At 51.0% G+C, this 26815-nt stretch overlaps 9 protein-coding genes across 9 annotated transcripts; 6 read left to right on the top strand and 3 right to left on the bottom strand.

Moving 5' to 3' along the window:
• Positions 1 to 927: 927 nt before the first annotated feature.
• On the top strand, positions 928 to 2904 carry G6M90_00g080760 (uncharacterized protein; the record flags this gene model as incomplete). The annotated part of the gene is made up of 1 exon (XM_014683841.1): positions 928 to 2904. One exon carries the CDS (start codon positions 928 to 930, stop codon positions 2902 to 2904), a length of 1977 nt encoding a protein of 658 aa, XP_014539327.1.
• Positions 2905 to 3225: 321 nt separating this feature from the next.
• G6M90_00g080750 (uncharacterized protein) lies at positions 3226 to 3752 on the top strand (the record flags this gene model as incomplete). Its single annotated transcript, XM_014683842.1, has 2 exons — positions 3226 to 3269; positions 3362 to 3752. 2 exons carry the CDS (start codon positions 3226 to 3228, stop codon positions 3750 to 3752), a joined length of 435 nt encoding a protein of 144 aa, XP_014539328.1.
• A 3020-nt stretch (positions 3753 to 6772) lies between these two features.
• On the top strand, positions 6773 to 7729 carry G6M90_00g080740 (uncharacterized protein; the record flags this gene model as incomplete). Its single annotated transcript, XM_014683843.2, has 1 exon — positions 6773 to 7729. The coding sequence occupies one exon, from the start codon at positions 6773 to 6775 to the stop codon at positions 7727 to 7729; it is 957 nt and encodes a 318-aa protein (XP_014539329.2).
• A 474-nt stretch (positions 7730 to 8203) lies between these two features.
• On the top strand, positions 8204 to 8881 carry G6M90_00g080730 (uncharacterized protein; the record flags this gene model as incomplete). The annotated part of the gene is made up of 3 exons (XM_014683844.1): positions 8204 to 8414; positions 8500 to 8647; positions 8722 to 8881. The coding sequence occupies 3 exons, from the start codon at positions 8204 to 8206 to the stop codon at positions 8879 to 8881; spliced, it is 519 nt and encodes a 172-aa protein (XP_014539330.1).
• A 1116-nt stretch (positions 8882 to 9997) lies between these two features.
• abr2_0 (Laccase abr2) lies at positions 9998 to 11941 on the top strand (the record flags this gene model as incomplete). Its single annotated transcript, XM_014683845.1, has 3 exons — positions 9998 to 10253; positions 10323 to 10806; positions 10873 to 11941. 3 exons carry the CDS (start codon positions 9998 to 10000, stop codon positions 11939 to 11941), a joined length of 1809 nt encoding a protein of 602 aa, XP_014539331.1.
• A 306-nt stretch (positions 11942 to 12247) lies between these two features.
• Positions 12248 to 14073, bottom strand: roqT_1 (Efflux pump roqT; the record flags this gene model as incomplete). The annotated part of the gene is made up of 2 exons (XM_014683846.1): positions 12248 to 13711; positions 13774 to 14073. 2 exons carry the CDS (start codon positions 14071 to 14073, stop codon positions 12248 to 12250), a joined length of 1764 nt encoding a protein of 587 aa, XP_014539332.1.
• Positions 14074 to 16859: 2786 nt separating this feature from the next.
• On the bottom strand, positions 16860 to 18650 carry SUOX (Sulfite oxidase; the record flags this gene model as incomplete). Its single annotated transcript, XM_014683847.1, has 2 exons — positions 16860 to 18339; positions 18412 to 18650. The coding sequence occupies 2 exons, from the start codon at positions 18648 to 18650 to the stop codon at positions 16860 to 16862; spliced, it is 1719 nt and encodes a 572-aa protein (XP_014539333.1).
• A 576-nt stretch (positions 18651 to 19226) lies between these two features.
• On the top strand, positions 19227 to 21114 carry CAT1 (Peroxisomal catalase; the record flags this gene model as incomplete). The annotated part of the gene is made up of 8 exons (XM_014683848.1): positions 19227 to 19229; positions 19288 to 19321; positions 19395 to 19527; positions 19590 to 20049; positions 20102 to 20389; positions 20446 to 20530; positions 20593 to 20991; positions 21053 to 21114. 8 exons carry the CDS (start codon positions 19227 to 19229, stop codon positions 21112 to 21114), a joined length of 1464 nt encoding a protein of 487 aa, XP_014539334.1.
• A 3251-nt stretch (positions 21115 to 24365) lies between these two features.
• Positions 24366 to 24666, bottom strand: G6M90_00g080680 (uncharacterized protein; the record flags this gene model as incomplete). The annotated part of the gene is made up of 2 exons (XM_014683849.1): positions 24366 to 24458; positions 24514 to 24666. 2 exons carry the CDS (start codon positions 24664 to 24666, stop codon positions 24366 to 24368), a joined length of 246 nt encoding a protein of 81 aa, XP_014539335.1.
• Between the last annotated feature and the right edge of the window lie 2149 nt (positions 24667 to 26815).

Here is a 26815-nt window from a genome sequence, read left to right as displayed (position 1 = left end):
TGGTTGACACAGTAGCAGCAGCAGCGTCGTGTATAAATAAGAGACAAACACAATCGTCAAGGCCAGCTCCTGCGCACATGTGGCAGTCAATATCAAGACAAAAGAAATGGCGAGAAAAAGAAAAAAGACGGCTGTTCACGACAACCTTCGTTTTAATACCTTGAGCAGGATTTTTTTTGACAAAGGGTCAGTGGTGCAGATTCTGGACAAAAAGGCGGCCGCCTTCAATGTTGGGTCGTGTTTCGACTCTAGGAGCAAACTGGCCATGGCAGCCAACCATTTTGCGCTGAATGGGCGGCTTTGTCGCGACGGCGGCTAAGCGCTTTCATCGGTTTGATGCGTCGTGCTGCGCTGGCCAATCCATATGCCGTCCATTCCGCGTTCACGGCTGCTGCAGGAACTCTGAAACATGCACAATCAGGCAGCGCACGCAGTGTCTTTGGCCATCTGTGTGCAAAAAAAGTTGGGCGGTTATTTGTTTCAACATCATGCGTGCGGGACTGAATGTGCCATTTGGTGGGCGAGCCACCCAAAGCACCGTTGACAAAGCCAGCAAGTCACGACCAGTACCCACCCACATGCACCAGCAAACATTGGACCCAAAAGAATTAGTAGTACCCGCATGTATTCCGAGCAATGTCACCCGCTTGAATATGTATGTACAGTCTGGTATATTAAAACCGCGATTTCTCAGCACGTGCGTCGCACAAATATACGTGCATGTGTTGGTGACCCGTCTGTTGCAATGTTCAATGTTGCGTGCTCACAGCCCAGGCAGGCGTGACTCATCCGGGATCACGTGCGCGCTGCTCTTCCCACCAGAAACCGGAAACTTCTGACTCAAAGACTTGCGACATCTGCTTGAAAGAGTCAATCTGCCATGTGTTTCCATCACCCTCGCTGAATCCTCCGACTGCAATGTTCAACATGTCTACATTGACTTTGACCGACCTTGGCTCGTTACTCACCAAAGTCGGCGTGTATGATTTCCAGTCACTTTGCGCGCACTTTCCCAACGCCCACCCTCAGAGTCGGCCAACCGATATATACCGCCTTCTCCTCACCAATATTTTAGCCAACTTGACAGGATGTGATGCCACCCTTATTTATGAGTCCATCCAGCTACCAAACACCCTGCCCAACGGGGACCTGGTACTTCCTGTGCCTCGATTGCGACTAAAAGGTCCAAAACCAAACGTTCACGCCGTCGAGCTGGCCGCGTCTTTCCCAGAAAACCAACCGTTATTCCAACACCCAACAGCAAGTGGCATCCATCTTCCCTTCTTCTTCACTCCGAAATCCCTGTCACACCTCGTCCTGCCTTACCTTTTTGAGAGGCATGAGGCGTATGGGCGTGACTTGACTATGGGCCTTGATTCTTCTGCCCCAACAGAGAGACGAAAGAAAATCATCATTGAGTTCTCCTCACCCAACATCGCCAAGGAATTCCACGCTGGCCATTTGCGAAGCACGATTATCGGCGCATACATTGCCAACTTGTATGAAAGCATGGGCTGGGACGTCACCAAGGTCAACTACCTAGGGGATTGGGGCAAACAGTTTGGCCTGCTTGCTGTCGGCTGGGAGCGCTTTGGCTCCGAACAGCTGCTGGCCCAAGAGCCACTGAAGCACTTGCTCGACGTGTACGCCCGAATCAACGCCTTGTTCAAGCCAGAGGAAGAGGAGAGCAACAAAGCCCGCGCCGAGGGCCGCGATACGTCCGAAATCGAATCTAGAGGCCTCTACGCCCAGCGAAACGCCTATTTTCGCCGTATGGAGACAGGGGATACAGACGCCATTGCACTCTGGCAGCGATTTAGGGATATAAGCATCGACAGATATATCGAAACATATGCACGTCTGAGCATTGACTTTGACGAATATTCTGGCGAGTCTCAAGTCAAGAGTACTACAGTGGACGCGGTTGAGAGCTCACTAAAGGGAAAAGGTGTCTACAAGGAGCACGACGGCTCATGGATCATTGACTTTGAAGAATACGGGTTCAAGGGCTTAGGGACGGCTGTCGTCCGTGGACGCACAGGAAGCACCACCTATCTTCTGCGGGATGTGGCAGCGATTCTTGAGCGAGAAGTCAAGTATAATTTTGACAAGATGATATACGTCGTCTCCTGCGAGCAAGATCTGTACTTTAAGCGTGTTTTCAGAACATTGGAACTCATGGGTCGCTCTGACTTGGCTGGTCGACTGCAACACGTAAATTTTGGCAAGGTATTGGGCATGTCTTCTCGATTAGGCAATGTTCAACTCCTTGGTGACATACTTGACCAGTCTAGGGACGCCATGCATGACGTTATGCGTCGAAACACTACAAAGTATGCCCAGGTGGAGGACCCTGAAGCAGTGGCCGAGTCTGTTGGCATATCCGCCGTCATGGTCCAAGACATGTCCGGCAAGCGTATCAACAACTACCCTTTCGACATCACCCGCATGACTTCCTTTGAAGGAGACACTGGTCCGTACCTGCAGTATAGCCATGCTCGCGTCAACTCGATTCTTCGCAAGGCCGGCCTCACGCGTCAAGAGGTTGCGGAGCATTGCCTTCGCCATCCGACGTCGCTGGAGGAGCAATTTTCGGACACACCACACTGCGTCAACTTACTCCGTCTGATTGCTCAGTACCCGGACGTGACCGCCGCTGCACTGCGCAACCTGGAGCCTTCAACCATATTAACATATCTCTTCCGGCTGACACATCAACTTTCGTCTTGCTATGACGTCGTACAAGTTACTGGCACCAATGAAGGCCGCGATGTGATGCTTAGTCGGGCTGGCCTTTATGAAGGTGCACGTCAGGTCTTGGAAAATGGAATGAGACTGCTAGATCTTACGCCAGTTGATAGGCACGTCCCACGCAACAGCATTGGTTCCCTTGCGTTCATTTAATACGCGCTAACATCCGTCTCTTTATAGGATGTAACTCGAGCCCCGGATGGAAAAGCACTCGTCGCCTCAAATTATTACCTTGAAGAATCGCGGCGTCCAAGTGTCTGCTCGTTTTGGCTTCCTGAACAGATAACCAAGTAGCTTCCAAGCCTCTCACTCAGCCTATTTTCCCACCACATAAATCCAGGCATAATCCTGTCGTCTATTTTCAACTCCTCAACTTTCGTCGTACATGACCATTGAGAGGCAGGTAAATACTACTAATAGGTAGAGAGCTACTGACTAGTGAATAAGACGCTCCAGTACTGAGACTCTACCGAGATGGGCAACACAAGTCATGCAATTAATGGCCATCAGCATCATACGTAAGCCCGAGGACAATCCTCGCCCAATTGGTAGCAGACAAGTGAGTCAAATCGGCAGTATCTTCTACGCCCCAAACACTGAACTGCGCCAGCCGCTTCCCCGACTGCCGTCAGCTTCGAAAATCTCGCAACGCCAAGGGTCCTTCGGGCTGTAACTGGTCCTCTGACAATTGCTCCTGGTCTCCCGATAAGCCCGACGGTTTCAACTTCATCCACAGTTGCCACTGTCACGATTTCAGTTACCGCAACACCAAAACTCAAAAGCGCTTCACAAGCGATATGAAGACTCGGATCGACGACAATTTTAAGAAGGACCTTTACAAGCACTATTCCCAATTCTCGGGCATCTGGTCCTTCAAGGGTGTGGAGTGCCGCCGCATCGCCGACATATACGTTGCCTTTGTGCAAAAGTTAGGCAAGCGTGAGGGAGACGAGCTTGGATTCATATTGCGAGATAATAGTGGTCTGGGTATTGATGAATAGGAAATTAATGAAGGTTTGGAGCATGACGGTGACGGTTCATGTCTAGGTGAAGACTCTGCTATTTTTTGCCATGTTTGAACAGCCAACAGCCACATGAAAAGATACTAGACTCTCTCGTCGTAGCTACAGGTCGTAATAAAATCCCTGGTCACATTCAAAGCAATTCACGGCAATGAGGCTCAGTTTCGACCAGCCAGCCTGATGGGCTTCTCTAGATCTCGTATATTTACTGGTGTTCTGGACTGCCTAGCCACATGGACATCAGAGGAGAAACAGAGAGGCGCTGGAACCGTGTGAATGAGCAATCTGCCAGCCCAGTATAAAGCCCTCAAGTCGTGGCGTTAGTAAACGAAATCTTGAGCGTTACCAGTTTCCATAACTTACACATCAATTCACACAACTGGCGGAGCACAGCCACAGACTATGACGTGACACCATGCCCGAAAAATGCTTTCAGTATTTATTGGGAATCAATCCTTCTTGCTTTATGCAGCCTGCAAGACAAACCGTTGCATCGCCAAGTTCTTGCAACGAACTGCCATTTATTGCTGATAGGGGCAGAAACAATGAGGCGCAAAGAAGCAAGCTCATTACCACGAAAATGAGAATGCTAGTTTGTTTTGCAGATCTGTTGCCGCGCATCAGGCCTAAACGTCACATACCATCAAAATGTGGTGTTAGTACTCTCACTGATTCCATCACTTGATACAGCATCGAACGGGGAACATGGCCAACATCAGCATACAGGGTAATACTTTTGAACCCAAGGAATCGTTCGCCTTGCAATTAAGCCTTTTACGGTTTCGTTTGGCGGCTATACAGAGTCATCAAGACGTATCACAGCGTTATGAATAGTGTGGACGGAGCTGCTGGACACAAAGTTGACCAGTTCATCGCATTTAACAGACAGGGAAGAGTCCTTGCAGATGCAAGTAGTGCCAGGAAAGATTCTTCGGGATAGCACGTGAGTGACATGGAGTATTGCAAAGAGTCTATTAGAGGCACCGTCGCGCAATATCGACCAAACACGATTGCGTACATGTAGAAACTTGAAATTCCTGTGCCAAAGGTGGAGGGCCCTCCATTGAACAAGATATCTTTTAAGCTTTTGATCCTGTAACGAAAATTTGGCTCTGCCTGAAGCTAGTATTTTGTCAATTACTTTTGCCTCAATGCGCGACTTGATCCTGCTATTTTACTCCTGGCTTTTTTATGTACCTGTTCACCCGTAAGCTTGGATGAAGACTGATTTGCGAATATTCTTCGTGTTCCTCAAAAGCTGATGAATAAGCTTGAAGTATCCAATACGAAATGTTATCCAGTTGTCTTCATGTTACACAATTGTCAATATTACATTGGCTACCATGGGGCTAATGGAGTTAATATCCAGAATCGTAGGCTTCAACTTGGTGGTGTTGACCAGCCGAGCATAGATTGCCATCGACTCTACGATCCCGGGTTCCCAGGCCCCCTTAACTGTGAGAACTCGAAGACAATACCTAATCGTATCTATATAATTTCTTTGCGCTATATTTGGTACATGTCCCCACCAAAATGAATCTTCATAGCGATTCAGCATTGAGAGGTCTGCTGGCTTATCCCGTTGCACCTGTGTATAGACAGTGCCAATGGCAAGAGCTGGCGTGTATGGATGATTTCGTCGGGTCTGCATTTCCAAACACGAAAGCTTTAGGAATGATTACCTCCGAAATAAGACGGTGCTCTCTGAAGAACTTTGATAGTAGCGCAAGGCCAAGACTGCTTGTGGGAAAATGTCATGGAGTCGCAGCAACAAGAGGCGACTCGCCATCCATTTCTCGCCGGTAACAGCCCTGCCAGAGACGTTTAAATGCTTGTGAGGCGCTGGGTGAAATCGAAATTCAGAATCGACGGTACATCTAGAGGCTTCTGCCAAGTCTCATTGACGTCGAGTGCTCCCATTGTGTCGTCACCTTGTTGGGGACTTGTGTCGACTTGAGTCAGCTGCTTAAGCCACTTGGAGAAAACATTGTTTTGGCGCTCTAGGATATGTCGTAATGAGAAATTCCAAAATATCGTAATCGGTGTGCATTTCCTCAAGGTATCTTCCCACACCGTTGTCAAGGTTTGTTGGCTGTTGCGCCGTGTACAACTGGAACAACCTCCCAGGTATAAGAGTAGGACTACATTGTTCGGAATGTCTCCCGGTCTCTGTAGCAAAAGGTAATACACGTGCCTCTGGAACAGCTAATGAAACGGGTTTTCTTCCATGCTCAAACCTACTGTTTCTTTCGTCGTCGTTTATCAGTGAACAAGGCTTGTCGCAACGACAGTCCCCATGCAGTCACGGGATGTCGCTCTCTCAGCAAATCGGAAATGTTAATAAATCTGGTTCTCACCAGTCGCCTCTGGAAATGGCCTTGGCCCAGCCTTGTCCGCGCATTCCAAACTGCACCTTCGCACACTCAAAGGGATCAATTGACAGGTATATCTAGGGCTGCACAGACTGCCCATCACCGCTCACGAGCGCCAACTGGGTTACGCATGGCTGGAGACCCATGACGCTTTCACACCAGACCTTACTCCGTCATCATGCATGGCCATGGCTCACTCACTCAACCAGTCCGTCCTGGCTGGGTGGGTAAAACAAAACGGACATGCCCAAGACATGCATACAAACATGGCCCAACAGGGTCTCGGGCACCTACTTAAGTAGCCAGAGGCGAGTGCGCCTCGTGGTTGCAGTCTCCTGGAGCCCATGGATGGACTTTGAAGGTTGGTTCAATATGGGTGCCTGGGGCTGAACATGGACGACGCGGCTCTCGACCACCAGAAATCCAGGTGCCTGCGATACAAAATCGGGGACAGGCGCCAAAGGCAAACTAGCTCAGCATCTTGTCTTTAAGCCCTCCTTATCTTTGGCATCGAAAACCTGACCCAAAGCAAAGCCGTGGCCGCCGTCCGATTCAACAACCCGCTGGCTGGTGTGGCACAACGCTTACCGACCCGAACCTTGAAGTTGCGACACAGACCAAGCAACAATGGCGGGCCGTTGCAAAGATGGAAGAAACATGACGGCATGCGCGTCGGTGAACATGATTCCTCAGTTCAAAGGCCTGCCTTTAGAAATCCGTGAGCTCGTCTGGGAAGCGACCTTGCCGCCCGGTCGCCTATTCCACGTCAGAGATTCCATCACGACGTACCCGGAACGAGGCCCGCCATGCGTCAAGCGCTTCACGTTCCACATGGCGCATCAACATCCCGTAGCCACACGAGTGTGCAAAGAATCACGAGCCGCTGCTCTCCGCCGGGGCTTCCTTCTCTCCAAATGCCCCGAGGCCTGGTTCAACCCCGACCGGGACATGCTCTACATCGACCGCAACCAGCGACGATTTATACAAAGACAAAGCGGGGATCCCGTGTACCAGGTCGAGGGCCTAGAGCAGGTTCAACATGTAGGGGTCGAATGGCGCGCGTGGTTCCGGGACATAGCAGTCTTCCAGTCGGAAGCGAGCATGCACGAGACGTGGAAGCATGTTCTGCGGTCGCTGAGACTCTACCTGCCCAATCTGCAGACAATCAACTTTGTGCTGCCACAAACTCGGCATTGCGGAGGCATGAGCTTTGGACGAGAGCCATACGGAGCGTCGGAGAAGCCTTGCCAACTCATCACCCTCCACGGGCATGTAAAGGTACCATGGGGCCAAACCTCGCCCTCTGGCGCGACGCTGGATCCTGCGGTTGGCGCTGTGGCATTTGGGCGTGAACTGACGATGCGCTTGATGACTTGGGCCACGATCCGAGACCAAATGGTGAGGGCGCTGCAAGATGACCATGATGATGCAGCCAAGGAAGAGAGGCTTGATGGACTAGTCCATGTCCTCCCTGCTCCAGCACGAAACATTCCGCAGGTCGTAGGGCTGTGGCTTATTAGAACTGGCCATTTTGGCGATGAGAAGTTGCTCCAAGGTTTTGAAGTGAGGACATTTAGATCCTAACAGGCAGCGGAGGAAAGGAACAGATATTCGCACACAAGCTGCACTATTTACACTCGTTGAATCAATAGTTTCATGCAACCTAGATGACTGCAACCCTAGACAGTATAAGCGAGGCCCAACATGTTCCCATCTTCTGGTCCCGGGACGCCAGAATCACCCGAGTTCACCCCGCCGTCATCTTCCCAGCGCCCGAGGCGGCATGCTCAGCTCAGTCAGCACTAGGATCGGTCCCCAAAAGGACTTAGTGTGGCTGATGTGTGTACCTGCTGATCTTATTATTGAATCCATCGGGCTGACCCGAGGGGCGGAAGACAACCAGTCAATAGCCCGTCGATGCGAAACCCGAACGCTCTAGCGTGGGAGGCTTCAACTTGGCATGTCTTGGTCGGCACTAGGAACTGGGTATAAGTGTTGTCAGATGGCCGCCGCAAGAATGTGGACTCGTGGAGAAGTAAAGTGCACCGTTGGGAGAAAATGAAGATTGCCTATATCCTCACTCTGATTGCCGGCGTCGTCGCGGCGGAACCCATGGTGTTCTTGATCCGACATGGCGAGAAACCCGCAGATGACGACGAGCCAGGATTGAGCATCAAAGGACAGCAGCGCGCTCAATGCTTGAGGAGTGTCTTTGGAGCTGGATCCAACTATCACGTTGGCCATATCATGGCCCAGGCTTACAAGCCAGGTATGCATAAACCAGCCGCGCAACCATGGCGCCATGTATACGGGATGGTTGGCCGTGCTAACGGGGAATGCGCGCGCCCATCTAGACGGCTCGAGAAAACGCCCATTCGACACCGTCTCACCACTGGCACAGGACCTCGGCCTCGAGGTTGACACGTCGTGCGACCGCAATGACAGCAAGTGTGTCAAGAAGGTTGTCAAGAACTACAAGGGCGCTGGGAACATCCTGATCTGGTGAGCCTGGACGAAACCCGTCAATACCTTGGACCATCAATGATGAAATGGCTGGCTGACTTGGGTTTGCACAGCTGGGAGCACAAGGCCCTTCGTGACATTGCCGAGGCGCTTGGAGCCGACGACGTCAAAGACTACCCCAAGAAACGATTCGACGAGATATGGATCGACCCGTATCCCTACAGCGAAATCACAGACATTGTGTCCGAGAACTGCCCTGGCCTGGATAACTAGAGCATGGAACGATGGGCCAAGTTGACGAGTCTACGACGCGGCCAGATGGGGACATGGACGTATGTATGTACATGGGGGACCTTTTCGGCCGATGACGCGGGCTGCCATGATTGCGCAGGACATGTCTGGTAGCATAAAAATAGAAACAGGACTTCTGCCGTGTTCCAATTCCTGCTTGATGATGCACTCACGAAATACCGGGCAATAGCCTCTGACCCAAGCTCGTGAATCCGGCCAGTGTTACGGAACACGCGAGCGCACTTGACCACATCACATGGCTGGCAAAAGAAAAAAAAAAGTAGCCTCATCACATGTGCAGTGTGACCATTCCTTTCGGAGATTTCTACGCTTGGAGTAGGTGTCTCAAAGTATTGAACTCAGCTGGCATCGCCGCATACCGTCTGCAATGAGAAAAGAAGCACCCGGGGTCGTGTTCGAGGCGTGTAACCAAATTGGCTGCAGATGTTTCCTCGGCATGAATTCCTGTCTGTGGTGCGCTTCCATCCAAACCTGCTCCTCGTACAGCAAAACCATCCGCATCACGTATTGTGAGGCAATGCGCATGGATTCGGCCAAGTATGCGCTGGCACAATGAGCTCCAATTGTTTCATTCAGCGCTGCCCTTGACCGCATACCAAGTGGCTGCTCATGCTCGCGATGCAAGTTGGGGCATGGAACGTGGCGCACCGGGCAGACGCGAATCGGAATGAACGTCCATTGTACGCTTTTCTTCATGTTAAATGATTGGCCGTCTTTTTTGGGTTTGTTTTCCAAAGGGCCGTCGCTCGACTTTTCAATCCCGAATCTGCTTAGTTGGTACAACCATCCAAGCTGAAAGTTGAAGCGGGAAATGAACGACTCACATTTTTGTGACGCAAGCATGGAATTGGACCAATGACTTTGTTGACAGCCGTCTCGCTATATTTCCGCCCCCCTGAAAACGAAGACGATGAAAAGAAGAAAGAGCACACCCGGCATGGGAATGTTGGTTCTTGGGGGCAAAACACCTCTTGTCGAGATCTCTGGGGGAATACGCCCCAAGACTTTATTCAAAAGGGTATCCTCTCGCCCGCTGCAGAGACACCGAGCATTCGCGACTGCTAGAAATGGCCCGTGATGCTTTTACTCCCAGTCATATCGATTGCCTCGCCCTTGGTGGCTTGGGCCTTGCCCAACCTGACAGGCTGGAACAGGGCCAAGGTGTTTGACATGACGGTGACCTGGCAAAAATATGCCCCAGATGGTCTGGTGAAGCAAATGTTTCTGATCAATGGCAAATCCCCGGGACCTGCCATTGAAGTCGAGCAAGACGATTGGGTTGTCGTGAACGTACGGAATAAGTCGCCTTTTGGAACAACGGTACACTTCCACGGTATGTATGTGCCCACAAACCGAAGCCATTCCACGCTCTGAGTGCATTAATACCGTGCATTTCCAAAAGGGATTGAAATGGACAAGACCCCGTGGTCCGACGGCGTACCGGGAGTATCACAGCGTCCAATTGCTCCAGGGCGCAACTTCACCTATACTTTCCGAGCCACCCAGTATGGAAGCTACTGGTACCATTCCCACTCGCTGGGGCAGATTGAGGACGGACTCTATGGACACATCCTGATACGCCCAAGGCCAGGTACCATGAAGCCATTCCATATGATATCCCACGATCCAGGTGCTATCGAGGGAATGGAAAGGGCCGAACGGGCTGTACATGCACTTATTGTGTACGACCACATGCACATCACCTCGGGGGAGAAAGAGGACATAACACCCGCAGCAGGCGTCGAAATTACTTGCTATGACTCGATTCTCTTTAATGGAAAAGGAAGAGTTCGGTGCCTGCCAGAGGATGAACTCATGTCGCACTTGAGTCCTACGCAAAAGGCTGACCTGGCCTTGGTACCCGGCCAAAAGCTGACCGACAAAGGGTAAGACGACACTACAATTGGGACTGCCGCGAGGTTTCACACTCTTGCTGATAGATGAACCTTTAGTTGTCTGCCTCCTATTGTCCTGGCTGCCTTTGCCGGCGATGTCACCAAATACAACGCAAGTGCGATGCCGGCAACCATTTATCAAGGCTGCGAAGAAACGAATGGCCACACAGAAGTTATCAGGGCGAATCTACCTGGCCGAAACGAATGGCTCGCCCTCGATGTCGTCGCCGCAATCAACTTTGTCAGCGGCGTGGTCGCCATTGACGACCACGACATGTGGGTGTACGCCATGGATGGATCGTATATTGAGCCACAAAAAGTCCAAGCACTCGGCATGTCGAATGGCCAGAGATACTCTGTTTTGGTTAAGCCGACCAGGCCGGGGGACTTTCAGATCCGGTTTCATGCCAACAGTGCACCGCAGACCATTATCGGAAATGCAATTCTTCGCGTGCCGGGTGTTGCTGCAAGCCCGCAAGAACCAAAGCCGTACATTGATCTCGTTGGCAACCCGGCATTTCCTGGAGTTGTGGCATTCAACCAGACGATTGCCTATCCATACCCCGCCGATCCCGTTGCCCAAACGGCAGACGCACTCTATGTGCTCCATATGAAGTTGGACGGGTTGTCGTATCTCTGGGCATTGAACACGACGGGTCTCAAGCCTATGGTGGTGGACACGACACTTGAGCCGATTCTCTTCAGCCCAAACGCGACACATTTTAAAAATGCCATGCTCACGACGAAAAACGATACGTGGGTGGATCTTGTCTTGTTTGCCTCGGAATTCCCCATGCCACCGCATCCCATTCACAAACACGGCGTCAAAATGTACCAGATTGGTTCAGGAACGGGCCCATTCCGATGGACGTCGGTGGAGGGGGCCATGAGAGAGATGCCAGATCAATTCAACCTTGTGAATCCGCCGAAACGGGATACATTCACCTCCATGCCAACCAGAGCTGCCGTGAATTGGGTGGTTGTACGGTACCATGTGACCAATCCCGGGGCGTGGCTACTACATTGCCATATTCAAAACCACATGATGGGGGGTATGATGATGGTTATCCTTGACGGCGTGGATGCCTGGCCAGATGTTCCGTCCCATTATCTCCATCATTCTTAATGTTGTCACGAGATTTTGAAGAGGGCTTATATAAAGAGGCTGTTGTGGACGCTCCATGAGAAGCTTGGGAGGGAGAAATGTTAGCATGTATATGCACATTACTTGCAACATGAAGCAAGGAATATAGTCTAGAAGTATTCATGCTCTATTAGAGAGGAGCCTATATGATTCTTACTCTGTCTTGATCATCCAATGGAGTGGAACACCCCGCCTGCAGCCAAGAAGCATCTAAAATAAGAAGAAACGATACACCGTAAACGCCGATCCGTGTCTAGTCATCTATTATACACAGGATAACTTCTGCGCTCAGGCAGCAGCCATCTCAATTTTCTTGCCCTTGACAGAGTTCCACGGCACAGAGGCGGATCCAATAATGGACAAAGCAGCCATGGCGGCGGAGACGTAAAAGGTGTTGGTGACGGCGCCGTTGTAGGCCTCGAGAACAACGGGCAAAAATTCTTTGGGAATCATATTCTGAATCTGGGTGGCACCAACGGAAACGACGCTTGCTGGATCAAGGCCCTGGATGTGTGCATCGGCCACGTTGGAAACAAGTTTATTCTGGAAAACGTTTTGAGCAACACAGATGAACAGGGCGCCGCCGAGAGTCTGCGAGAAGATGATGATGGCGGTTCCAATGGCCACGTCGGCGCCGTCGAGGGAGGCCTGGATAGCAACCATGGTCTGCTGCATGCCGAGACCGACGCCGATACCAAAGAGGATCTGGTAGCCGATCCAGTGGGCAGGGCCGGTGTTGACGTCAAAGGTAGAGAGCATACCGGCACCGACAGACATGAGAATGGTCGAGGCAATCATAAACGGGGCGTAGTAGCCGAGGGTGGTGACGAGGCCGCCGGAAACCAGGGAGAAGATGACCAGAGACAGAATCATGGGCAGATTCTTGATGCCGGAGTCGATGGCGGTGGTGCCCTGGACAGCTTGGAACCAGATGGGCAAGTAGTAGACCATGACGAAAAAGGCAGCACCCAGGCAAGCACCAAATACAGCGCAGGACCAGACGGTGCGGTTCAAGAAGACGCGGGGGGGCACAGTAGCCTTTTCCTTTAACCAGACTTGAACCGCCAGGAAGCCCGCGATGAGAACGCCAAAGACAACAAACAAGGCGATGATGCGGCCGTCCTTCCAGGGATACTTGGTACCACCCCACTGCAGAGCAAGGAGCAGAGACACGATGCCGGGAATGAACAAGACGGTCCCGAGCAGGTCAAAGGACATCAGCTGCTCCTTGAAGCTCAGCTTCGTCTTGGCCACCCTGGGCTTGGGAAGGCGCAAGAAGGCGATGATGAAGGCCACGGTGACGCCTCCAAAGGGCAAGTTGATATAAAAGCACCATCGCCATGTGACGTGGTCGGTAAAGGCGCCGCCCATAAGAGGCCCAGCAACAGAGGCAATGCCGTACATGGAGCCAATGATGCCCATGTACATGGGACGCTGGCGCAAGGGTACAGATCGGTTGATGATCAGCAAGGCGCCGGAGAAGACACCGGCGGCGCCCAGCCCGGCAATGGCTCGGCCGAGAATGAGGCCCACGGAGTTGGGCGTGGCGCCGCAGACGAGGGAGCCGAGTTCGAAGAGGAAGATGGCAAAGAGATAGACCCATTTGACCGAGTAAAAGGTGTATAGTTTACCAAAGATGAGCTGGACGGCGCACGTCGTGAGAAGGTAGGCCGAGCCATACCAGCCGACGTCTTCGATGGCGTGGAACTGATCGGTGATTCGAGGGATCGCGGTGGCAATAATGGTGTTGTCCTACAACAAGAAACTTAGACAAGACGGCCCCCTCAATAAGAGCATGGCGTGAAGCAACATACCAATGCCATGCAAAACACGGACAGGCAGAGAGCGATAGTAATTAGACCCAATCTCCATCTCGCGGGATACTCGGATTCATCTTCCTGCGCTTCCACAGGCTTGGCTTCCGACGTCGAGCCAGCATCGGCGGCTTCCTTGGTCGCGGCGACGCCATCCTCCCCCACGTTTGCCAAGGCGGTTTGCTTCTCGGCTTGTTCAGACGGGACATTATTTGTTGGATATCCGGGTTCGGGTTCCTTGTTCCCCGTCCGCCCGGAATACACGGAGGTGACGTCTGTGGAGCTTTCCGACGAGACCATCGTGGCGGTGTTCCGTGGAGGCCGGAGTGAAGATAAATAAAGTGCCTGTTCCCAGTTCTATGCTTCTGGGGAAGAGCACTTGTCGCTGTGGTTTGGGTGAGTTGTCCAGGTCTTTCGCCTCGTGAAAAAAACAGGCTGACTTTGTCGAGAAGTACGAGAGCCGGGACACGGCTCACGATGACACCTGGGCGCCTGCATGACGGTTAAGTACAACGGGCACTCTTACTTTTTACACCAGACCGAATCTTCTTTTTTTTTTTTTGCAACGGCGTTACCCACCAGGCGAAACTCGGACTACTCAGGCGCACAGGGATCCTGGAGCTACATCAAGGCAAACTAAGGTGGTTGCGGAGCCCCCAGGTGCCATTTCGGACTCGCGGGGTTCAAACAAGACCGAGCTATAAGCGCCTGGATAACTCTTTTATGCTTCTGGCGCCATGAGATGGAGTCTCTGGGTTCTCAGAGCCCTTTCAGTGAGGCCCAAACTTGTTCAGAGCTGGGCTCCTGTGTGCGACATCGCCTTCATAGCGCTCGTCTCGAGCCTGTCCCTGATGTCCGCACCTGGCGGAGTTCCGCCCGTCATTACCTTTGCGACGGCGGAGTTTGGACTTGGGCTGAATCAGTGAAACTCGCGGCCAGGATGCCGAGTCCGAAACTTTGCACCAGACTTCACCAACGCCGGGGTTTACTCTTAAGGCCGGGTTCAAGACACACAGCCGAGCAACGTGGCATACCAAGGTCAGGCAACGAGACCGATAGCGTACGGGCTTGCAAGCAAAATTGCGCGCCCTTGCGTCCAGGGCTGCGTGCTCGCCATGGCGCTGGGATGACGCGTTGACAAATGCAAGACGATGGTGATGGTGCACACGCACGCAACTCACCATGGATGCGTGTCCGGAACGTGCGCCTCTCGTTTCTTTTTCTCGACCTGGGCGGCGTTGTTGTCCAAAACACGGCAGGCGATTGAATTTGTCAAGCCCGGAGCCTGGTCGGATCCGGATCCGGATCCAGATCTCAACACATTCTAGAAGAATGCGGTGCTCAATGCTGAGCATCATTCCAAGGTCCATGTCTGAGGCGCGTGCCACTTCCTGGCTCGCCCTCGGTGTCTCACCAGCCCGAAGCCAGCAACAGCAGGAATCGATTGTGCGGCTGAGAAACTGGTCTGCAGATCGAAGGGGCAGGCCGTCACGACGAGACGACATCATTTCGACGCTTCACTCCTGAAACTCCACCCGAGAACCAGGGCCCAGCCAACCGGAGACGCCTACTGGCATGGCTGGCCTGGTCCAAATTAGCCTGCTGTGGCGTTTTGAGCCCATTGATTTGATCGCTTGGAGGATCACGGATTCCAGATTACGGATTACCACCCTGGTCCGCTTGCTCCCGACGCAAACTCGACACAACCATGAAAATGACACGGGGAACCATTCCGTCCAATGAACTACGCTGTCCATGCCCTGGCCAAGCTCGGGGTAACTCGCTCATTTGCCCGCAGTGGAAACACATGCCCGTGTCCCAGATTTCAGAAACAGCCTCAAGACGAGGCAGCCAACGAGATGCTCTCATGTCGAGAAATCGTGGAGAATACACGTCGCTAGTGTCTGCATGTAGCTGCGCTGCGAGGTACAGGGTAGGCCTGCGACATGACGGTTTTCTAGTATTAGCAACCCATGTTAATTGAGCAATATACGGAGTAATTTAGAATCTGGTCTTATAAGACCAATTTCCCTTTTAATTCCTTCCTTGCTAATATCTTACAAAAAAGGAGAGATGCAATGCGACATCAGATGCGTCGTTTCATGAACTCAAGACCGATGAATTGCATGCTTCATTGACATCGACATGCGAGCCACAGAGCTGTTAGGCCTCAGAAGAAAAAAAAAAGTTTACCCGTTGGCATGATATATTCCATGCGTCACTACCTGCTTAGGCGCATTGATGTAACCCTAGATGGCAGGTCTCGGCTACGGCATCAGAAGGGACATGGAGTGATCAACTCAAGCCTGATGTGCCGAAGTCTGGTTACAAATACTTGCAAGCGTGTCTATATGTACTTGGGCAGACAATACGGTGGCATCTGTTACTTTAAACGTTCCATCTCAGCTAATATGCTTGGGGGAATCAGAACCCTCGCTAGAATAATAACTACCTTGGCTGAAAACGTGCTGACTATCAGGCTGAGCCACTTCTCGGCGCCTTTCGAGTAAGAATTCCACAATTAACAAATTTCTAATCGATGCATATGAATTTTCCATAGCCTGCATGGTTGGCTGTGAGGTCTGACGCCGACTTGTGCCATGAATAGGTCTGATAGCTGTACAAAATTCCCCATCAATAGTTTATTATGGGATGTTTGAGCTACAGGAATTACAGCAAGCATTACTCAAACAAAAGCCGTATTGGCTACGCCTAGCATATTGACTCCTTTCTCATAGGCCATGAGATGAAGGTGATATCCGGCTGTGAAATCTTGGTCATGGTAGATACAGATACCATGGTGTATTCTGCCAGCACCTGAACGGAAAACAAAGTGAAGAGATGGCTCTTATTTGAGATGTGGGACAAGAGATATTCGTAATGGTAGAAGCTTAGACGCATACTGCAGCAGTATTGGTAAAATGAAGCAAGCAATCAAGTACAAGGCGGCCCGAGACAGCATATAAAGTCTTGCAATAACTTGAACTAGCTACAGAACTGCAAATCACTCGAGGTTCATTCTTCATCTTGAGTTTTTGACACACCATCCAGCAGAGTCTCACTGCAACACCTGAGACTCCCATTACTCAGTCATCTTCAGCGTCACGAGGGTCATTGTTTTGCCAGAACTTTTCATAATCCTCCCACGTTTGAGACGGGAATGCGAGAGGCACCGTCAGGGGGGCAAACGGAATGCCTTTCTGCTCAAACTCATCAAGCCGAGCCTTGGTGAGCGGCCTAGACTTGTTGACACTGTACACAGAAATGCGATGGCAGGAGCTGGTGACGTGTAAGCCCCAGTTCCAGGCTGTACGGACGTGAGGCGGTTGCGTGTTGAGCGCGTTGTCCCAACAGCGGCAGACAATCTCGACCCAGCCCTCGACGTCGCATGGGAGGTCAAACTCCCAGGTGCGCCACGTCCACTTCCGCTTCTTGGAAAGGTTCCCGAGGGGAACGGTATACCAGTTGAAGCCGCCGTCGTTGGACAGTTCAACGCGCTCCGGCCACCGGCCACCACCAGAGTAGGCCCAGCCCTTGCAGCGAATCTTGCCGTTGTGGATACACACTTGCTTGGTCCATGGGGACATGATGGCAGAGCTTACCGGCATTTCCTGGATCTGGATTCCATCAGTCATCCTGAGGTTGTGCTTTCCTACCTGCTGTGGGAAGTAGAGGTACTCCTGGCTCTGGACTGGTGCCCGCGAGGGCTCCTTGATGGCCTTGATGCGATAAAGCCACTTGACGCTTCTGGCCCCGATGTAGCCAAAGACCACAATACGAAGGGGGTATCCGTGGATGGCGGGAAGGACCTCTCCATTCATTTCCCATGCAAGCATCACCTCGTTGGCCTTGACCTTGGACCACGGAACACTGACGAGATAATTCATCGTCTTGTCATCCTTGAAGTAGGTATCGGCGCCGTAAAACTCCAAGTGCTTGGCCCCGTCAATCAAGCCCCCGCACTCCTTGATGACCTTTTTCAGACTGATGCCGACGTATCTGGCGGTGCCAATGGCGCCCTCTGCCCAAGGCGCCTGCGGAACCTCGTCGCCCTGGCCGGGATACTTGAGAATCTGCTCAATACGACGCGTACCCGAGCACTGAATGGTAATGGCCTTTTCCATTCGCGGAAATCTGTTCTCGTCCATGAGGTCGTCCAGAGTGAACTCCTTGGGCTTGGCAACGAGGCCGTCGAGTAGGAAGCTGTAGTGGTCCTTGTCGATCAATGGAATACCGCCGTGGTTTCTCACAAAGTGAAGTGAATTGGGGGTGATTTCTTTGGCGGTGACGAGGCGCTTGGGGGGCTCCCCGTTGTATGGAAATTGAAGAAGATGCAGCATGTCGGGGTGCTTCTCCTTGAGGACGGTGGCCCAGGAGTCGTCGGGAATCTTGGTCAGCTCACCGCCGACGGCGTGATGCCACATTTTCCAGTGCGTGCCAGGAAGAACGGGGTTCGTGCCAGGGATGGGACCGAGCTGGAACTCTGGATTCGGTGGGAATGTCTGGGACGTCAGGATGGTATGGGCGGCGGCCTTTTTCTCGGGATACTTCTCCCACTCGACAAAGCTTTGCACAAGTCACACGATCAGCGAGGACGGCCACAGGCACACGTCCAGTCTTGACCAAGGTCACACGTACCCCGTCCAGCCCTTTCTCTCCATGGAAAACAGCTTGTTTGGGTCTCCCACAGCCTTGATAGCCTTCTCATCTTTGGTCAGTGGGCCAAAGGTCTGGATGGGAAGAGCCTTGGTCTGCGGCTTGGTCATATCCAGGGGCGGGAGCACAGCGCCCGACAGCCCCTGCTCAATCTTCCACTCGTCGGGGCGATTCGTCGTCTTCATTTTGGCGGGAGCAGCTTTCTTGGGCTGGGGAGGCATTGCAACAGACGAGTGTTTGATGCGTTCAAGCTTGTCAACATCTGAGCCGCGGAGGGGAAAGCCGATGGAGAAGCACTTATACCTGATTCACACACCATGGCGGCCGAGACCCCGTGCTAAACCTGTTTTCGCTCTCCCCATTTTCACGTTGCTTTTGCCATGATGAAGTCGTCATGCAAGACGCTCAAAGCGGAAGGACAATCGGCCCAATGGGCGACGATGAATTTGTGATATGCTTTTGCCCCGCATCATGGTGGCGTGATAAACCGGCGCCACGTTGGTCAAGTCGCCGGTCCGTTTGACTGCCGTCTTGTCCCGCGAAGCTATTGGAAAACCTGCTATCCTTACAGACTAATGCATCTGGCTTCACAAAAGGGCTGGTCGGATGTATCGGGAGGGTGGGCACTACCATCGTTAAGGTTTTAACTGGACATCATGACCACCACGGCTCTGCTGCATTGGGGCTAGGCACGCATTGACAGCTTCCCGGTTTTGATGGATATAAAAGCAACATTATGAGGCTCCCATCTCTTCTTGATTCTCTCTGCAGAGATATTGTGTATATCCACAGTCATCATGGTCAGCTCACACCCTCGAGGCCATCTGGTGAAGTGAACTATTCGCTAACAAACTATAGTCTGCCTTTAATCCTGTATGCACACTGGCTAATGGTAAGCCATCCATTGGGCTCATTGCCTCTCCTGCAAGCTTGCTGGGATGCAAGACTGACACCAATCATCACAGGTCAACCGAGCCCAAACCCGGGGTCTGTCCACCAGATTCGCTACGGTAACAGCAATGGCGGCCTAGTCACCTTGGCTGATACCCAAACCATTGAAGTCCTTGCTCATTTTGCACGGGAGCGCATTCCAGAACGGTAAGGGGACCTCTCCACCACGTCAAACATGCCAGAATCTCTCGGACTCATGATTGGAATAGGAGTGTTCATGCAAAAGCCGCCGGCGCCTTTGGCGAATTCGAAGTTCTCGAGGATGTATCTGATTTGACCGATGCCAAGTTCCTCACTGGAGTTGGCAAGAAGACGCCAATCTTGACCCGCATCTCGACCGTTGGTGGAGAAAAAGGATCTAGTGACACCGTTCGCGATGTTCGGGGCTGGGCCACAAAGTTTTATACCGAGGAGGGCGTGCAAGACTTTGTATTCAACGATCTGCCCGTCTTCTTCATCCGGGATCCCATTAAATTCCCCTCCATGAATCGGAGCCACAAGAGACATCCTCAGACAAATGTGCCGGATAACACCATGTTTTGGGATTTTCATAAGAATAACCCCGAGGGAATCCACGCTCTCATGCACCTATTTGGGCAGCGCGGTATTCCGTCTTCGCTGAGAAACATCAATGGTTTCAGTGTCCACACCTACACGCTAAACAAAGCTGTGAGCTACCGTGAATATGGCATCATTTATCGCAACGACTGATAAGTGCTAGGATGGAAGCTATGTCTACGTCAAGTGGCATTTCAAACCCGACGACGGCATCAGGACCATGGATGCAGACACCGCAGCCCGGCTGGCAGGATCAGAGCCTGATTATCACGTCAAAGATCTTTTTAATGCCATCGAGGGTGGAAATTTCCCGACCTGGACGGTATACGTGCAGGTTATCAAGCCCGACGAGGTGAAGTCGGCACCGATTGACATCTTTGATTGCACCTATACCTGGCCTTATGAAAGTTACCCACTGCGTCGTGTCGGTCGTTTGACCCTCAACAAGAATGTGTGTTGAATGATGTCCATGGTACATTGTAGCCGTGCACTAACGAGTACATGCAGCCGAACAATTACTTTCAAGACATTGAGCAGGCCTGTTTCTCGCCATCAAACATGGTGCCCGGTATCGGACCTTCCGCGGATCCAGGTCAGTACTTGCAGCAAAACTCTTACCCGGAAGTGGCATATCGAATTGACATGTCGATTCAGTTCTGCAAGCAAGAATGTTTAGCTACCCGGACGCGCACCGCTATCGCGTAGGACCAAACTACTTTCAACTTCCGCCGAACCGGCCAGTGAACAAGGTCTACGCTCCATATATACGAGATGGACCCGGAACCATGAATGGAAATTACGGAGGTGATCCCGATTACGTCTACTCAGAGCTTCGCCCCGTGTCTCAGAGCAACAGAATTCAGCTGCCAGTTCATGAAATGTGGACGGGGAATGTGACGTGCTTTGCTACCTCGCTCACTGACAAGGATTTTGAGCAGCCTCGCAAACTGTGGGAGATTATTTGCAAGGAGCTCAATGGAAAAGAACAACTCCTTCATAACATCATCCCCACACTGCGAGATATTCCAAACAACCTAAAGAAGGAAGTCTTGGGTCAGTCAAAACTACCAACCAGTCATGTCACGTAAACTTTGTCTAATGCTGTTACTTGCAGATTATTTTGGAAGAGTGGACCCCGGATTGAAGAAATGTCTCGCCGATGGGCTTGCAAAATGAACGAGACTGGAGTAGGTTTTGTGCAACTGGGTGCTTGGGAGGGCTGGATGAGTTCGGGATAGGAGGACAGGCCCCCAAAAAGGTACCATGTATCTCTTGGTAGGACCTGTTGAGCAGGCAGTACTCTCAAACAATTTGCGATATTATCAGGCTCAATTGGTACTCGTGATCCATATAATAGGGCTCTTCTCGCTGTGGTTCCCTTCGAGATGAATACGGGGTAAAATGGACTCAAGGCTATGCCGAAGCAGTGACTATGCTATTAGGATGCAATATTGAGACAATGGTTAAAAGATCAACTGTCTAGTCTTGATTTGGGACCATGAAGATTATCTGGAGCTGTTCAAGAGAGAAACGCGTATTAGAGTTTAAATTCGTTAGTTGCTCATAAAAACGCGTCCAATTAATGCCCTGACTTCATTGGAAATAGCGTCCCATGACAGAAGACGGCCAAGCGGCGGGGTTTGTCCATCAAAAAAGCGGTTCATATGATTTGGACGGTGTATCAAGAAGCTACGGCGAAATGCCAACTTCCCGCGGGGCTTCATGCTGCTTTTGGAGTTACTACTACAGGATGCCTGCGTCTCAACCGTCCCGCTTTTTTTTCTTCGATATTTTATGGCCCTCTGACGAGATAGATCTGCAAATTAAACCTTCTCATTGGCTGAATACTGCCGTCATATTCGGAAAGCGGCCTTGCAAGTCTCCACCACCAAACATGGTGGCCCTGGTCTATCGAAGCCTGATGCACAGATGGGTAGCCTTGAAAGTGGGGTAAACAGGGATAATAATGCTACCGTTCGGTGCCAATTCGATGTCGTGGACGAATAGTGTGATTTCCATTTCTAACCCTGCCCACCGCCAACATGGAAGCCTTGGTGAACAAGACAATCCCGTCGCCGTCGGGCGGGTCGGCATTGCGCCTCGGTCCAGCCACAGACTCCGTACGACGTACCTGGACTGGACTCGATGATAGCCGGATTCCGTGTCGACAAGAAGAGGGCACTAGGGGATGAGAGGGGCGAGGCGAATAGGTGAGGCCCTGAGGAACTATTACTCTGTATGATATGATCCGTTGACCCTGCAGATAGCCACTGTCAACGACTACGAAGACTGGCGCTGAAATATTGAAATAAATGCAGAGCTAATGGGGAGCCGCACTAGGCTCGAAAGCTGAAATCTGCACCGCATCTAGCCTGGCGAGCAGCATGGACTGATAATAATGTCTGCACGTCTGGGAGAATATTGGATTGATGTAAGCTTATTTATTAGCAGCCTCCGGGCTCATGCTTTCCCATTGGCCCTTATTTTTCGCGGTGAACCCTACATATAAAGTAGTCTGGCGCCACTCGTTTACGCACGACGGTGAGGAGCACCACGAAGAGAAGACGCTGCTAAAACACTAAGAAGAAAAGTCAAGGATAAGCCGAACAACCTTTAGTTCCAGGAAGAACAATAACATCCTAAAACTAGCTGCCGGTTTGACTACAAGAAAAGAAAAGATGCATTTGATAGTTTACCGCAGCACCGCCTTCTTGATATTGAGCATTTGGCCAGAAGCTGCAGCCAGTGAACGTATCCTGGCCATTTACATCTTCCATCGGCACGGAAATGGAACTGGCAAGGCTTGGAACCCAGTTTACGTCACGGACTCGGATCTTACTCATCTCGCACTTGCGTATTGCTGGCATGACGCCGCATGAGCCCGGGTGTTGCTGTCACAGCTCAGCTCCCAGGAAAGTTCGCCTGACGATGCCATGTCCTCTCTTCAAGGCCTCTACCCGCCTACCAGAATTGAGGAGGCCTCGGCGGATGGCTCAAAAATCGGGGCGGCGCTGGGTGGCTACCGGTATGTCCCGTTTGGAGCAGTGGCTAGTGGGATTATGAGCAACGATGTTGAGAATATTTCCTAGTGATAAGTGAATCATGCAGCCTAAAATAACTACTTTATTTCTACAGAGTATCAAACAGCCTTCAAGAATGACAAGTCACTTTATCAGAGCTTATTACCTGTCATCAATGGTTCTCACGGTCCCAGCTCCGCTAATTTCAACAACGGACATGGCACGGACTGTCGTTTTTCTGACCATAGTTCCCAAATTTCATGTATTGACTCGCATCTAGTTTTTGACATGAGTAACGTCGTCCGTATTCACAAATCCCCTATCCCTGCTCATGAGCACCTGACAGGAGAGACCCTCAGTTGACTTTATAGCCTTGCTTCAACCCATGAGTAGAACTTGTCCTATAAAGCAACTTATTCCGTTTGAGTTATAACGAATATGTGCATGCCGGGTAGATTCTGAATTCTTGCAACATGTCGTTGGTGTCAAGGCCGGTAGTGCCAAATTTGAGATCCAATTCGGGGCCTACGGCAGTTTCATGTCCTTCTTCGGCCTTGCGGAGCCGCACAAAGTTTTGAATGGCTTCTATTGTATGACTTACTACGCCTTGTTTTTAGCCTTTGAGCTCCACACCGCACGTACTAATCCAAAACCTAAACCCGACGACATAACGTGCAATTCCCCTATAGTAATGGGAGCGCTAGTAATGGTAGTTCTTCACTAAATACCAAGAGGCAAGAAATTATTCCTTGGAGCAACTCTAAGATGGAGTCTGGTTGAGAAAGTTTGCTATCGCTAGCACCCAGCACTGATGCCAGGTATGTGGCAATACCGCTGGCTAATGTGCTTCCAACTAAATTATTCACTGTAGCAACACCTCTCAAATGTCGAATAATAATAATAATAATAATAATAATAATAATAATACCATATACAAGATGGCTTCGGTATTATTCGTGTCCTGGTTACTCTTGGTGTAACACCTGGATTGTAGACCGTCCTTTGCCTTTTAGAGGTCCACGCATTATGAGGAAGCCGAACCTAGGCGCTGCTAGCCGTAATGGGATGGGAAGAGTTTACCCATGCTTGGACGATGCTTATTGTCAGCTTATCGGGACTCATATTTCGGGCAGATATTAAACTAGCAATTTCTATAAATCGACACTTTATCGCAAATAGTGTTCTTTTCTTTTTGGCCATTCAAGCGGAGAAAGTCCCAATTGGTGGTGCTTCGGTAAGGTATAATTTAAAAACTTGGTAGTATCAATTTAAGATGTCTATAGCTACTAAAGCTGACTGAATCTAGCTGAAGACGACAAACTGCCAAATGTATCCTTATATATGCAACCAATCTTGACGGATGGCAGTCGGGTGAAAATTGAACCACTCTCGCTCAATGAGCTATGCCTAAGGGATCGTGAAGTTGGGAGGGACGCAGTAGGGGCTGCCGTTTTCCTGGAAGAACTTGCAGATGGTTTTTGGTGGGCAGTTACCAGCAAACTAAGACGATTAATATTACGAACCTGATCAAGTCAGAAGCGAACAAGATACTTACCACCCACAGGTTGCTGGTATTGCAAACATCCCAACCGTTCACGTTAGGATCGCATCGATAAGTGGCCGGCTTGCACCGCTCAGGGGTCTCTGAGCCTGGTGCAGCGATAGCGACGGAAGCCAGAGCGGCAACGGAGGCAATGATAAACTTCATGATGATGAATTTGGAAAGCGTTTGCGACGAAATAAACTTGGAAGAATGAGTAAAGTTGATGGTACTTCTGCAAAGGTCTTGTAGATGAGATGGCTGATGAGGACGAGAGCAGAATGGTAAACACACCGGAGGAGCTGTAGTTTATATAGTTTTTGTACGCCTGGCTCGATACATGGATGAAATAGATGCGTCGCTTGCGAACTCCTTCAGTCACCTTGTTCCGTCGAAGTTGGCGTGTTGGGCTCGTATTCCCAGCGTGGCGTCGGGCACTCGCTGCGTCGGGATATCGGACGGTCAGATGTTTGCATCCGAATCCAGCTCGGCCGCGAAGCCATCTTCAAACATTCCAATGGAGCTGGTGTCCGACAGCAGCAGGTGGCTGTGCCCCGGAAAGGCGCTGATGTCTCGGTGTAATCCAGACCCGTCGAGTGCCCCAAAGTGCGCTGACATTTGCCCGCAAGCGACTGCCATTCGTGATTGGATCGGGCCTTTCTGGCGTATTGGTGTCAAGATTGTTGGCGTGTGACTCGCTGTCGAAGAAGCCGTAGGCGTTATACGAGCGGCATTCGCATAAAAGTGGCGGCGGGCTGAGCAGAAGTGTCACTATTTCTGTCACAACACGGACAATTTGCGATATTGCGGAGAACAAGAGGCGTTTTCCTTAAAGTCTATTTGTCTGAGACACCGCCTCCACTCGGCGGTTTGCGATGCACGACATACCTAGGTACTAGACCTTTGGGGGCTGATACGCTCGTCGTTGGTCATATGCGCCCTCCTCCCCGCGGGGAAACAATGCAGGCATCGCCCGAGCTCAATCAGGCCGGGCCCGTCTATTTTTTGTCTCGTATTTTGATTTGCCCCCATTACCAGCATGGCCACAAATCGCGGCCAATATTGGTCAAAGAACCATCTGGGGGAGGTTCCGAATTACGTGAGATTCTTGCGCAAGTCAACCAGCTTATGGGGGTCACATGGATCATGCCCGGTCTCCGTGGCCAAAGTCATGGCTTCAGCTGACGTTGTGGAGGCGGGGGACTGAACTGAGGACGTAATCCATTGAGCCGGATGGTGTATGGTCAGAAGAAGCTGCCATAGCAAGAGGTAGCCGAAGCCTCGTCACTTCAAGCTTTGTGATGAAGCGACAAGAGAATGACACATTCACTGTTGGGATGGCTAAGCTTCTAGTCATGTAGCAAGCCTGATTTGAGGTTGTTGAAAAAAGCATGGGAAGCCGAGTGGGTGCACCACTTGACATTGTTGCACAGTTAGTTGAATGATTCCATGATTCAGCGGAGTAGTGTCGAAGAGTATCTCAGTAGAGTTGTAATGACGTCTTTGATGGTTACGAAACATAGTTCTACTACCTGGTTGCTCCTACTCCATGCCATATCGTGTTGGAGGCTGATTACCATGGCTCACAGAATATAAACAACAGTTTGGTAGGCAGGATGGCATAACTGTGTGATGATATCATATCCAAACGCATTTGCTTCGGATGATATCACAAAATTACCTCAGTAGAGTAACACATTGACGTCTAATACCACCATATCATCATGGCGGCGCAAGAAGCTCTTCTATTGGACCAAATGGGGTTGCTGTCGGAATAAGCCGCGCTAGCGTTGCTACTCTACCAGACGACAGCCCTGTGATGGAACGCTCCAATTTCCACTCCATCCTTGACTTGCTGGGTGTGTCCACCTCGGGCATCTCTTGCAACCCTGCCAAGAATCCCAAGGAAATAGTGGCGTATGAGTACACACCTTTGCATGCTGGTGGTACCCAAGACTCTTGTATCTGATGGACATGATGGGTACTTTGAGATGCTGCAGGGTTTTGATGACTCGGGTATTCCTATTTCACGGTCAAGGCGAGTTGATGAGTGGGCTGACCCTAACCCTTGTCCACAGCTGATGTAGTGCCAACCACCCACCGTGAAATACGGACGGGTAAATAATAGTACCGAATTGAGGAAGTAAGTGACGGCGTACCAATACATACATAGTTATATCCGATGTTTTCAAAGAGCCTAATCTTTCAGTACGGATGTGTCTGGCCTTGATGTCATGACAGCGCTCGATGTCTGTACGCGGCCAAGAGTTTCAAATGAGTTTTAAATGGGTTCTTGGCCACTTCTTTTTAATAAAAG

The sequence above is a fragment of the Metarhizium brunneum genome, chromosome 4 (assembly GCF_013426205.1).
Source record: "Metarhizium brunneum chromosome 4, complete sequence".
NCBI lineage: Eukaryota > Fungi > Ascomycota > Sordariomycetes > Hypocreales > Clavicipitaceae > Metarhizium > Metarhizium brunneum.
Note: the sequence above shows the minus strand (reverse complement) of the source record. Positions and strands in the feature narration are given on the sequence as shown.